The sequence below is a fragment of the Cucurbita maxima genome, unplaced genomic scaffold (assembly GCF_002738345.1).
Source record: "Cucurbita maxima cultivar Rimu unplaced genomic scaffold, Cmax_1.0 Cma_Scf00007, whole genome shotgun sequence".
Classification (NCBI taxonomy): Eukaryota; Viridiplantae; Streptophyta; class Magnoliopsida; order Cucurbitales; family Cucurbitaceae; genus Cucurbita; species Cucurbita maxima.
This window is the reverse complement of record NW_019272023.1, coordinates 660,274-672,977: the sequence shown is the minus strand read 5'-3', so window position 1 is coordinate 672,977 and position 12,704 is coordinate 660,274. Positions and strand designations below refer to the sequence as shown.

Below are 12,704 nucleotides of genomic sequence, written 5' to 3'. Positions count from 1 at the left end.
ACTCGCCAGCATTGTACTTGCGTGGAGGCTTCTAGTGATGATGTGTCTCATCTACAGAACAGGACCACTTTATTAGCAGATACTTTATGAGCCTTTTTATTTTCTTAATTAAAAATATATTGATTTTTCTTTGCCTTTGGGCTTTTCCTTCCTTATCGCTTGGTGACGTGTAATTTGAAGATCATGGCAGTTGTTTTTTGTGTCAGAAACTTAATTTTGGGCCGTTAGATTATTCCACGTCATTGTGCTGAAGTTGATTCTTTTTTTATTGTGGGCTTTGGGCTCAATGGACTAGATTTTAGTTTGGGTAGCCTCAAGGCCGAATTACTTAGTGAACGTTTATTGGGCCCATTTGAATTTGGGCCCAAATATCATGGGCTCAACTACAAAGGATCAAATAATTATACATGGGCAGGTTTATTATATACTTAGAATTGATTGGGCTGAATATTCTTAGGCTAAAATAATTATAATTTGTCTCCTAATTAAGGTTATTTTAGATAATTTGATGACATTAGTATTTAAACATCCCACCCAACGCGGCATGCGTCCGTTCGCAGGCAGTTAGAAAGTTTCCCCATTTCAATTTCCCACGGCGGTAGTTTCCATAAATTCCGGAGTTCCGATTTCTTTTCCATAAATACCCTTCCATTTATAAATAAAGACCGTTGGTTACAAATTAATTTTCACTTTTCATTTTGTAAAAAAATAAAATAAAATAAAATAAAATAAAAATACCAATTATATATGCTTTTTTATTTAATTTGAAACCATGATTTTTTATTACCATATAGAAATTAAAATTTAAAAATTTAAAATTGGTACGAAAATTATAATATATTTATATTTTTTTAAATATTGGCTCTAATACTCCAAAATTTCGATACTAATAAGGTTGACGTATTAACTAAAGACAAATTAAATATCTAATATTATAATAGATTACATACGTCACTGTCCGTTAAAGTTTAATTTTGGTACGTATTTATTAAAGTTAACCGAACGATCTATTACGTAAAAAATTAAAAGTTGGTAAGTTTTAATGTTATCTTTATTAAACTATTATAATTCAAAGTGTTTACTACACTGACCTTGGAAGTTTAGAGTTTTGAATGTCTAACCATATAATATTTGAATGGGTAAATAGATAAGAATTTGAAATGGTAGTAAAAATTAAAGATTTGAATATTTTAAGTATTGGTATTAGGTTGAAGATAAATATGAAACAAAATACTAAAGTAAACGTTATATAAAACCAGTCAACTCTACCGTTACGCCGGCGACACACTATTTATCTCTGTTCACTGTTCTCTCCTCTACTCACAAATCCACTCTCAATTCTGAAATCTCCGGCGGAAAATGTCGCAGCGACAGGGCAAGCACCAGAGGAGGCCTTCGCAGAGCGTTTTTATTGCGGCGGATTACCTCTCCGAGCCGCCACGGGCAACCGGACCGGGATCTGCCGTTGAACATGCAGGTCCACACTCGACTCACCTTCCTCGCCCACCGCAGCAGAGTCGCAACGCTGATCCAGCGGCGCCAAGGCCTCCTGCTCCGGCGGCGTCGAATGAAGCTCCAAATCCGACAAACTAGCGGACCGAAAGCAGGGATCAACGACGTCATTGTGTCGTGTCTCAATATGAAGATGAAGTACGCTTTTAGCTTTGGATCTGTGGTTTAGTTTCTGCTTTTTTATTCGGTAATTTTTAGATTAGGTGTCCTTTATGTAATTTTACTCACAGGAGTTATGTGGAAATTTGGTGTTAAATCTAAGTTCATCTTGTTCGTTTTTTTTTTTAATTTTTAATTTAAATTCCAAACCCATCAAATTGCTTTTATTTTGACCCTAAAATTTTGATTTAACCAAATAATCCACCAACTTACTCGCAGAAGTTTGATTAGATGCATGCAGCTGAGAGAGAAAATCAAACCAAATTTGGAAAAAGTGGTTTTTAAATATTTAAAAAAATATATAATTATTAAACGAGAGTTAAATTTGTTTCTAATTATTAATCAAGATAATTTAACAAAAAATAATAGACGATTATTATTATTATTATTTTAGATTTAAATAGAGACAGACGTGGATTCATGTGGTACAATAATTATAAAATGAGAAGCAACAAACAGAAAAAAAAAATAAAAAATTGTTGAAGGGCATAGAAGGAAAGGGAAAAAATGGAAGGCGAAATAAAGGTGGGCATTTGCAACAAACACAAGCAATGCCCAATGGTGGAAAAATGGACGGCGTGGAAAGGATGTGCTTCTTTCTTTTTTTATTATTATTTTTTTTACGTTTTGAAAAAAATAAAATAAAATATTATTATTATTATTATTTTCTTTTTTTGGTGAGGAGGGAAAGAATTGCGTTGGATCGACGCAGTGGACGGAATCTCGGGAAAGAGAATTGGGAGTTATTTTTATCCCATTTCTAAGTTTTTAAATTTTTTATATTTAAATTATAATAAAATATGTCAACCAAGAAACTCAAACTCGTAGCCGCCCATCTTCGCCGAGCTGCACGCCGTGTGTCCGCTTTGTTGTCTTTATTTAAATTTATATTTTAAACCATTGGCTAATAATTTAAAATCGGTGTAATCTTATCTAAATAAATTTTTGTGAAAGACTGAAGGTATAGTTTCCAATATTTAGATAAACTTTAATAATTTTCTGTATAACATATTAATAAATCTTAATAAATATATATTTATAAAAATTATATAAATAAATAAATATCGAACCTTTAAAATTCAAAACTCAAAGGATTTATCTTTTTATTTAACATAAAATTTATCAAAAAAATAAAAGAAAAAAACTACTTGATGACAATAATCATATTATTTGTTTAAGATTAAAGGTTTTATTTTATTTCAAGTCAAATTAAATTTAACTTAGTAGATCGAAAAGGAATTTAGAAAAATTGAAATAAAAGATAATGTTAGTTGAAGCCGAATGAGCCGGCTTATACGAAGATGCGGCGCAGCCAGAGGTACCGCCCCACGTCCATGGACACGTGGCGCATGTTGGTTGGATGGTCACCATTTACTGCCAGCTGTCAAATGTAAGTCACCGCCACGATAGCGTTGCTCCCGAGCACCAACACAGAGAAAAAAATAATAAATAATAAGAAAAAGGACCCAACAAGAAAACCGCTATAAAAGCCAGTCTACATTTGTTTCTCATTTCTGAGCCCGCCTTCTTCATCATCTTCATCATCTTCATCATCGGAGCTTCTTCTGTTTCCTCTCAAAATGGTGAGTTCTTCTGAAGTTTACTTACTTTCTGCTATTCTTCGTGGTTTGACGATCGTTTGGTTCTTGAGAAAGTAGGATTCTATTTCTAGTTTGCAACTTTCAAAATAACTACACTCTTGCGATCGGGAGTTTCTTGCAATTTGCGGAGTCTTTGAATCTTTGTATATAACTTTGAAGTCGTAATCCGCATGCAGTTTCTGTGGTGGGGAGTGAATGTGTTCTGTTCCCTAGGAGATCGGATTTGAATTCTTCTGTGGTTGTTTCAACTAAACGAAACGTCATGTTCTTTGATTTATTGTCGACTTTGAGTGATCGAGTGGCCGTGGATCTATCACAATCTTCGTTTTTATTTTTGCACTTCTTGTTATGTTACATTTGAAATTTTTTGTCAAGGATTGCAATTACAAGTTAATATTCGTGTATTCCCCCTTTTGAACCTTTTGAATTGCTATTAATCTTCTTATGCATGTTGTAAATGAGGGGGAAACTCTGTTAGGTTGTGATGCCTGTCTCTGATCCATATTTTGTTTGTTCCTTTGTTTTAAGTTTGGATGAAATCAATATCAACTATCAAGCTACGGATAAAAGCTTATGGGGGAAAATCTTATCCTGTCCATATTCTTATCTTGCGTGGATGAGGAAGAGAATCCATACCATTTACTTGTTACATGGTTATCTTAATTTGACTTAGTGGTTCTCAAAGCTGGAGGCGCACTAAAGTGTAACAGAAAGGTTTTTAAGAAAATAAACTTCTTGTTTGAGATCGTATGAATGTTTTATACATTGCTTTCTCTAAAATATTAGAAAAGAAAAAGTGGGAAGTTACTCTCAGTAGCTTCGTTAAGGGAACCTTTGCTTCAAAGGCTTATTTGAAGCAAGGCGTAGAGGCTGAAGTGTAACAGAAAGGTTTTTAAGAAAATAAGCTTCTTGTTTGAGATCGTATGAATGTTTATACATTGCTTTCTCTAAATTATTAGAAAAGAAAAACTAGGAAGTCACTCTCAGTAGCTTCGTTAAGGGAACCTTTGCTTCAAACGCTTATTTGAAGCAAGGCGTAGAGGCTGACCTTGGGGCTCAAGCGTGTCTTGGTGCGTGCCTCGGTGGGCTTCTTAAAACACTGATTTGACTAAACATGACTATAAATTGATGGCTAAGATAAGGCTCTCAAGGGAAAAACAGAACAATTGTTGAAAATTTGAAAAATCTGATTAGATCAGAAAAATTCTCTCGTTCCCAATTTTATGCATGTCCAGTGTTGGGTTAAAGATCAATCACCCCACTGCTTTGCTTTGTAGCCTTTATTTGTATTGCTGTATTTCCAACAACGTTTAATTTTCCAACTTTGTTCTTCCTTTTCAACTCTTTGTGTATGCATCTCTTCTGGACTTCAAAATTTTATTAAACAGTTTCGTTCTGGATTTCATAGGCCAATGCTGCATCGGGAATAGCCGTGAATGATGATTGCAAGCTGAAGTTTTTGGAGCTCAAAGCAAAAAGAACCTATCGCTTTATTGTGTTTAAGATCGAAGAGAAGCAAAAGCAAGTTGTCGTAGAGAAAGTTGGCGAGCCAACACAAAGCTACGAGGACTTTGCTGCAAGCCTTCCTGCAGACGAATGTCGTTATGCTATCTATGATTTTGACTTTGTTACCAAAGAGAACTGTCAAAAGAGCAGAATCTTCTTTATTGCCTGGTATGGCTGATATCTCCTTTACTGCATTCCTTTCATGTTTATCTTTCCCACCACTGCGGTCTTACGAAAACACCATTGCTTGAAGGTCCCCTGATAATTCAAGAGTCAGAAGCAAAATGATTTATGCCAGCTCCAAAGATAGATTCAAGAGAGAACTGGATGGATTTCAGGTAGAACTGCAAGCAACGGATCCGACTGAGATGGGGCTTGATGTCATTCGAAGCCGAGTTGGCTGAATGCTACATTGACCGATTCAGGTGAACAGCATCTACATCCATGCGTATCTTCTGTTCGAGGTGAACGAGTGTCTTGGTCGTGGTTTTGTGGTATATAATGTGTTTTGGATTTATGTTCTAAATGGTCTTTTGTATGAGTTCGAGCTATAATAAGCCTCTTAGTTTTTCAACTATATATACAATTTCATCCTTTAAGGGAGATATTGCAGCAGAATGCCATCAGATTCCAGCTGCTGTTCTACCTATGCTCCACAGATTATACAAGAGGATTGGATATCCGTACTCGAGCAAATATTGATGTAATTTTCCTTTTAGTGTTCTTTAGAAGCTGAGAAAACTATTTATTTGCTTGGAAATAATCGCCCTACTTTTTATATTTAATTTTTTTTTTTAGTTTTAGTTTTTCCTTAATAAATTCATGTTCTGGTTAATAAATGCGAAATCAAAGAAGAAAAAATAATTTCAAGGAAAAAGTTACTCATATTTAGCGTAAAATTTTAAGAAATGGGTAGAAATTTTAATAATAATTGCAACAAATAAATGAAAGCTAGTTTAATAATAATTAATTTAGTTAATTTAAACTAATTAATGCAAAACTAATAGAAAGGACTAAAAGTGGGCTTAAATCTTTAACTTGGTAGGCCCATTAAAAAATTAAATTCAAGTTTTTTTTTTTTAAAAAAAAAAAGGTGTTATTTTAAAATTTAGGACCAAATGATAATTGTTAGACGAACACGACTCTCCACAATGGTATGATATTGTCCACCTCTCATGGCTTTGCTTTGGGCTTCCCAAAAGGCCTCATACCAATGGAGAGTGTATTCTTAGATTATAGTGTATTCTTAGATTATAAACCCATGACCATTTCCTAAATTAACCGATGTGGGACTTTCATCATCCAACACCTCCCCTCGAACAAAGCACGCCTCCCCTTAATCGAGGCTCGACTCCTTTGGAGTCTTAGTCATTTTTGACTGCCTTCGTACCTTCGAGGAGGCTTGACTCCTTTTGGAGTCCTTTGTTCGACATTTAAGGATTTGTCAATCTATTGACACGGCTAAGTTTAGGGCATGGCTCTGATACCATGTTAGACGAACACGACTCTCCAGAATGGTATGATATTATCCACTTTTGAGCATAAGCTCTCATGGCTTTGCTTTGGGCTTCCCAAAAGACCTCATACCAATGGAGAGTGTATTCTTAGATTATAAACCCATTATAAACCCATGACCATTCCCTAAATTAACTGGGACTTTCATCATCCAACACCTCCCCTCGAACAAAGCACGCCTCCCCTTAATCGAGGCTCGACTCCTTTGGAGTGCAATATCATACCATTGTGGAGAGTCGTGTTCGTCTAACAATAATGACCCAATTAATTATCGTGTTCGTCTAACAATAATGACCCAATTAATTACCTTTTTTTTTACCAACTCGTTTAAATTTTAAAATCAGATGGATGCCGGACCGGGAGATGTTCCGAACAGGGCCACCAACGCAACGCCTTACCATCGTGTGGCGAGCCAAATGGGGAAGATTTTCACAGAAAAGCAAAAATCGTGATCGGCAGCGCTCTTCTCATCTCACATTCGATTTTCGCATCAAACAAACAGAACATTTCGAGCTCAATCGAGCTTAATTTAATCGAAACAATAACCCTTTTGATTGTCTTTACTCTCAGCCGGCAATTCTCCTGGGTTGACCTTACCCGCTTGGGTTCTTCTTATAAGGCGTTTCTACGAGCAAATCGTATTGAAACGCCGAGACCATGGATCTAGGCGAAGAGGCGCGATTGCTAGTTAGTAACGCGCCAATTCGAGCTACGGTGAATCATGCGAGAGATGTTCATGTTTTGAGCTTTGCTTTTCTCTTAATTTTCCTTGCTTATGGAGCTGCGCAGAACCTGGAGAGCACTGTTAATACAGTAAGTTTCTGTTTCTATTCACTCTATTTGTGGAGAATGTTGAAGAAATGGACGAGAAACCTTAATCAGTTCATGTTTTGTACGGGTCTTTTTTGGGGTTTGATTTGAGCTGAGTATTTTTGTTTGGCCGTGGAATTTCCATTCAGGAGGAGGATCTGGGAACTACCTCCCTCGGGGTATTGTATTTATCTTTCACGTTTTTCTCTCTGGTGGCTTCCTTGGTGGTTCGAGCTTTGGGGACTAAGAACGCTTTGGTTCTTGGAACTACTGGTTATTGGTTGTTCATAGCTGCAAATTTGAAGCCAACATGGTAAGATTTTTCATACTCTCAATCAACGTGAGCTTGAGAGTTCTTCTTCTAAATATACTGTAACTCAATGTTGAGGTGATTGTAAAAGTTGAGATGATTTTCCGAACACTTCTTTTCAGGTTTACAATGATTCCTGCTTCTGTCTACCTTGGCTTTGCTGCTTCAATAATATGGGTTGGGCAGGTGCAATGTAGTAAATATTTTCAGACTATTACAGCAATGGATAATCACAATAATTGCAGTGAACAAATCTGTGATATAATGAATTTCTCAGGGTACATATCTCACTTCAACTGCACGTAATCATGCGAGAAACAATGGCTTACATGAAGGAACTATCATTGGCAACTTCAATGGAGAGTTTTGGGGAGTATTTGCAAGTCACCAGGTGAATCCATGGATTTAAAGTTTATAAACTTTGGTTCATCAAGAAATGTTATCAACTCAACAGTAAGGTTCATACCTTTTTAAAGTGGTAAATTTCTGCAGGTCATTGGAAATATCATCTCTCTCGTTGTTCTGAAAAATGAAACAGTATGTATTCTCCTTTTATTTCCTTTCTCAAGGAGTTCCATTTTGGAGTTTGCACGTTCGATCCCGTTAAAAACAACTATAATGATGTTGAAGCAGGCAATTGCCGAATCATGTGATGCTGTTTGAGACCTTTGATCGCATCTATAGATTGAATCGTATGTTTTTGCCCCGTGAATGCTGCAGGATGGAAGAACCAATGGAACAACTATATTGTTCATTATCTTCCTTTGCATTGTGACGTTAGGTATAGCACTTATGTGCTTCTTAAGGAAGGAAGACAGTAAAGAAGAAGAACCCTCATTGTCCTCGTCCAGCCTACGCGCCTCTATATTGTCTTTGTCAAAGTCGGTTGTTGCTCCGCTAACTAACGTAAGAATGATCTTGGCCATTCCTCTGATAGGATATTCAGGACTACAGGCGGCATTTGTTTGGTAATTACTGAAACAAAGTAGAAGTATTGCATGCTCTTTGTTGCAGTAGACTATGTTTTTCCTGACTGAGCATTCAAGAGTTTCAAATACAGGGCCAAGTTCACGAAACAAGTCGTCACACCATCTCTTGGCGTGTCGGGGGTTGGTGGTGCGATGGCAATTTATGGAGCCTCCGATGCAATTGTAAGTATGCTTACTTGTTCCTTTTGTTCTATTCCTTCAACTGGTTACAATCCTAATTTGATTGGAGGAAATTGATGAACAAACTATATTGAAATATAGAGTAACAACTACCGGAAAAACCATGTGTCTGGAGGTACTACTTGGACCCTCAACTCTCGAGCTATCTCTCAAGTCCTAATTCATTATCCAAAATAAGGTCTAATTTCCCTCTTCCCCATTCCCTCTGTTTATAACCAAATACCTTCCCCCAACTAGTTACAAATATACCTTTAATACTCTAATTGTAACGGTCCAAGCTCACCGCTAGCAGATATTGTCTTCTTTGAATTTATCCTTTCAAGGTTTTTAAAATGCGTATGCTAGGAAAAGGTCTCCACACCCTCATAAAAAATGCTTCGTTTCCCTCTCCAACTGATGTGGGATCTCACAATCCAGGAGACCAGCGTCCTCGCTGGCACTCGTTCCTCTCTCCAATCGGTGTGGGATCTCACACTAATAGTATTCCTAATCTTATTCTAATACCACTCCCATCAGAAGTATGCATCAAGCTTGCAGAGTTAGATTATATATAATGGCTGTTCGTCCAAGTTAGTAGAGGGAAGTTACTTGAATACTTTGGCAATCTCTCTCTTTCTCATGATTTTGGCCATGGCTCATGACTCATGTCCTGCACATTCATATCTTCACTTCCAACTATTTATCTTTCATCAAAGCTATCGCTAGTAGAAAAAGTGAGATTTTAGTGTTTTTTGTTGTTGTCTTTCTAGTGTTCATTGGTTGCTGGTCGTCTTACATCTGGGCTCCCATCAATCACTTTCTTAGTATCTGGTGGAACTGTTGTTCAAGCCATTGTTTTTACTTGGCTTCTACTGGGACAGAGGTTAGCAGCATTGGAAAACCTTTTACTTTTAGGATTATTTTGTAATAAATACTAAGCCATTACAATTGAAAGCAGCGAAACACTTGGCGCTGTATACCTGCTTCTCATATCAGCCTTACTTGGGATTGGTGATGGAGTTTTCAACACACAGCTGAATGCTCTGATCGGAATACTCTTCAAACATGACACGGTACTCATTCATCCTTCCTTGCTTTCCCAAGATCGGAATACTTTTAAGTCTCTCAACATGTAACAATTTCACACAATCTAATGCCATCCCATTGTGTTCCTCATATTATGTTGATTGTTTCTTAACAAAAAGTCACTCAATCCTGGGTTTCTTAAAATGAGTGTTATGTTTCGGTTCACAGGAAGGAGCCTTCGCCCAGCTGAAGGTCTGGCAGAGCGCGACCATTTCGGTCGTCTTCTTTCTCAGTCCATACATTTCGATGGACACAATGCTGGTGAGTATACTTTCTGTTCTTTGCCTCTCATATGTTTGTTTTCTGACTTTAACTGTTCGGGTAGAGAAATCATTCTCTTCAACATTCTAATGTAACGTCTACACACATAATGTGTGTGCCTACATTTATGTTATTGCTGCGAAACAAATATTCCAAACATGTCTTAATTCAAAGAACTCGGATTCAATTCATATTTTCCTTATTAGTTGTCACTCGATCAAAAAGATATAGAAACCTCAAATTTGCTGACTTTATGAGGTATAGATAACCTTCCCATAGACTTTTATTTTATAAAGAGAGTAAAGGGGCGGTACAAATCTGCCTCGTTTCTTTTGATGGAATTTAAAATACTAAATGACTTTCTTTTCATAAAAACATGAACAAAATATCCTTTAATAGTTTTGATAACATAGCATGCAACTTGAATATTCAAACAATTGTACGATTATATTTAAACAACACACTTTAATATTGTTGACTTCTAACTTGAAGCTCCGAAGCCACTTCTTTTCATACTTTAGAAATTGAACTAATCAAGTCCTCGCTGAAGTTCCAAAGTTTCTTTGCAAGTGCTTCGTCTCTAGCATAGGAGCTTGGTCGCTTCTCGTTGTTGTCCAAAAAATATTTCCCACTCACTCCCTTCAAGTTCGGGTGGAGTGCCACATAGCATGTTGTTGATGCGCCCTAAAACAAACATTGTGATTTTTTCATTTCAAGACTTATACCTCTTCTAATGTAATAGGCTAATTGGTATCTTTAAATAAATACCCCTGAAACTATATTATTTTCGTTATTTCCGAAAATAATCAAACCAATACATTAAATAGAAAATTTTAATTAAAAAATTGGAGAAAATTACACTATAAAATAAGAAATATAAGAAGAAGAAGAAACAATTGGTTTAATGTACCTGGGGGACATTCTTCCATATAAAGAAGGTGAAAACCCGCAAAAGCCCTAGAGGGATCAAGAAACGAAGATGGGTAAGTGACGACATGTCGTCAAAGTAAAAAAAAAAAAAAAAAAAAGGGATTCGACATATCGTACGCATTAGAAGCTTAGAATGCCTCATAAGGGGAGTCATTATCAACCCCGGATGCACCGCGTTCGCCATTATGTTCACGCCCTCTTCCTACAACCACCAATAATGTTTTCGATTGTTTTATTAATTATTTAATACCATTTTCATTACTAACAAAAAATAATAATAATAATAATAATTTTCTAATATAAATTTGGATAAAAAATTACTTGAAATCGACGAGTGAGCTCCTTGGTATGTAAAATGTTGGCTAACTTAGATTGCCCATACGCCCTCTTATCGGAATACCTATAAAGTAATAACTGATTTTTATAATCGCATCCAAATAAATAAATAAATATATAAAATTTGAAAGACAAAAAATACCCCTTCTTTTCATTGATTTTGTTGAAGCGAATTCCATGGGCATAAGTGTGGACATGAGCTATAGATGATAAATTGACGATTCTACCCTCAATTCCTGTGCTATTTGCAGTGTTCTTCATTTTCTCGAGAAGAGCGTTTGTTAACAGAAAATGACCTAAAGAAAATAATTAAATAATTAAAGTCTTAATTAAGTTTATATAAATTAAATATAAAAATTAGAGGTATTTTTGATGTTTATATTACCAAGATGGTTGGTGGCAAACTGCATCTCTATCCCATCTTCAGATAGTTGAAATGGGCAAAACATAACACCAGCATTGTTTCTGAAATTAAACATTTAAAAAGATTATTTAATTTTTTTTAAATATTTCAAAATTATTCTTCGAATACAAATATTTTATCACGTCCAACAAAACATTGACGTGATAGTTACTCATGTCATAATTTAATTTGTCGTTCAACGGGCAATTTTGAAATATATATATTTTTTAAATAATAATTCGGGCTAAATAAAAAGGATAGAAAGGAATTTACATTAAAATGTTGAGAGGGAGATTGAGAGCAATGAAATTTTGAGCAAATTGTGTTGTGGAACTGATGGATGAAAGGTCGAGTTCGAGAACATCCAATTTGGCAGATGGATTTTGTTGAAGAATTTGTTGTTTTGCTTTATTTGCTGCCTCTACGTTTCTTGCCCCTATAATCACATGTGCCTTTCGCATCACTAAAACTCGTACTGTTTCTAGTCCGATCCCGCTCGCTCCTCCTACAATAAAACTATCATATCTCAGTTTCGTAATAACAGTTTATTTTTTATAAGGGTGTTACAAATAGTATTAAAGTTAGATACAAAACCAGTGTGTTAGTGAGGACACTAAGTGTAACAACTCAAACCCACCGCTAATAGATATTGTCCTCTTTGGACTTTTCTTAGTAAGTTTTTACTCACACTTCAGTCACAATAAGGTGGATTTAAAAGGTCAATTTTTAAGGTTTTAAATTTTAATTTTGAAGTAAAAGATTTCCTACTTTTGATTTGAACTTTAGAAAAGTTGACTTTCAGAAGACTTGGGAGAGATCCAACAAACATGGAAGTTTAATAAATCCTTTCAAAATAATATAAATAAAAGAAGGAGAGAAAGAGAAGTGACCGGTGACAATGACTGTAAGGCCGCTGGCGTCGATCCCTTGGGTGACGTCCTCCGCCGTAGATGCGGATCCGAAGCCGCTGAGCCCCGGGCATCCAGTGATTAAGGAAATGAACGACATCGAGTTCTTTCAAGAAACACACCAACAGTTTTCCCAGCCTTGATTTGTCGACGGAAGCGGCGGAGGCGGCGGCGGCGGCGGCGTAATAAAAAAAAGAAAGAGGAGATAAATTTATAGAG

At 36.0% G+C, this 12,704-nt stretch overlaps 3 protein-coding genes across 3 annotated transcripts; 2 read left to right on the top strand and 1 right to left on the bottom strand.

The window, feature by feature from the left end:
- The first annotated feature begins 3,140 nt into the window (after positions 1-3,140).
- On the top strand, positions 3,141-5,558 carry LOC111482130 (actin-depolymerizing factor 2-like). The gene is made up of 3 exons (XM_023127795.1): positions 3,141-3,254; positions 4,681-4,946; positions 5,032-5,558. Exons 1-3 carry the CDS (start codon positions 3,252-3,254, stop codon positions 5,180-5,182), a joined length of 420 nt encoding a protein of 139 aa, XP_022983563.1. The 5' UTR covers positions 3,141-3,251; the 3' UTR covers positions 5,183-5,558.
- Positions 5,559-6,657: 1,099 nt separating this feature from the next.
- Positions 6,658-10,099, top strand: LOC111482113 (UNC93-like protein 3). The gene is made up of 10 exons (XM_023127773.1): positions 6,658-7,106; positions 7,253-7,416; positions 7,536-7,599; positions 7,691-7,804; positions 7,906-7,950; positions 8,134-8,381; positions 8,474-8,564; positions 9,332-9,444; positions 9,520-9,634; positions 9,816-10,099. The coding sequence occupies exons 1-10, from the start codon at positions 6,951-6,953 to the stop codon at positions 9,996-9,998; spliced, it is 1,293 nt and encodes a 430-aa protein (XP_022983541.1). The 5' UTR covers positions 6,658-6,950; the 3' UTR covers positions 9,999-10,099.
- Positions 10,100-10,274: 175 nt separating this feature from the next.
- LOC111482112 (short-chain dehydrogenase TIC 32, chloroplastic-like) lies at positions 10,275-12,678 on the bottom strand. The gene is made up of 8 exons (XM_023127772.1): positions 12,468-12,678; positions 11,851-12,082; positions 11,560-11,639; positions 11,317-11,470; positions 11,160-11,238; positions 10,956-11,040; positions 10,819-10,865; positions 10,275-10,592 (listed from the first exon to the last, which is right to left on the bottom strand). Exons 1-8 carry the CDS (start codon positions 12,583-12,585, stop codon positions 10,419-10,421), a joined length of 969 nt encoding a protein of 322 aa, XP_022983540.1. The 5' UTR covers positions 12,586-12,678; the 3' UTR covers positions 10,275-10,418.
- Positions 12,679-12,704: the final 26 nt, after the last annotated feature.

Excerpts from the sequence above, each read along its gene's own strand:
- LOC111482130 (XM_023127795.1), top strand. Across the intron at positions 4,947-5,031 it reads AGAATCTTCTTTATTGCCTG|GTCCCCTGATAATTCAAGAG; the intron begins GTATGGCTGATA and ends CATTGCTTGAAG.
- LOC111482113 (XM_023127773.1), top strand. The coding sequence starts at position 6,951 with ATGGATCTAGGCGAAGAGGCGCGATTGCTAGTTAGTAACGCGCCAATT. Across the intron at positions 7,600-7,690 it reads CAATAATATGGGTTGGGCAG|GGTACATATCTCACTTCAAC; the intron begins GTGCAATGTAGT and ends TGAATTTCTCAG. Across the intron at positions 9,635-9,815 it reads TACTCTTCAAACATGACACG|GAAGGAGCCTTCGCCCAGCT; the intron begins GTACTCATTCAT and ends TTCGGTTCACAG.
- LOC111482112 (XM_023127772.1), bottom strand. The coding sequence starts at position 12,585 with ATGTCGTTCATTTCCTTAATCACTGGATGCCCGGGGCTCAGCGGCTTC. Across the intron at positions 11,471-11,559 it reads GTTTGCCACCAACCATCTTG|GTCATTTTCTGTTAACAAAC; the intron begins GTAATATAAACA and ends TATTTTCTTTAG. Across the intron at positions 10,866-10,955 it reads GCATTCTAAGCTTCTAATGC|GGCTTTTGCGGGTTTTCACC; the intron begins GTACGATATGTC and ends TGATCCCTCTAG.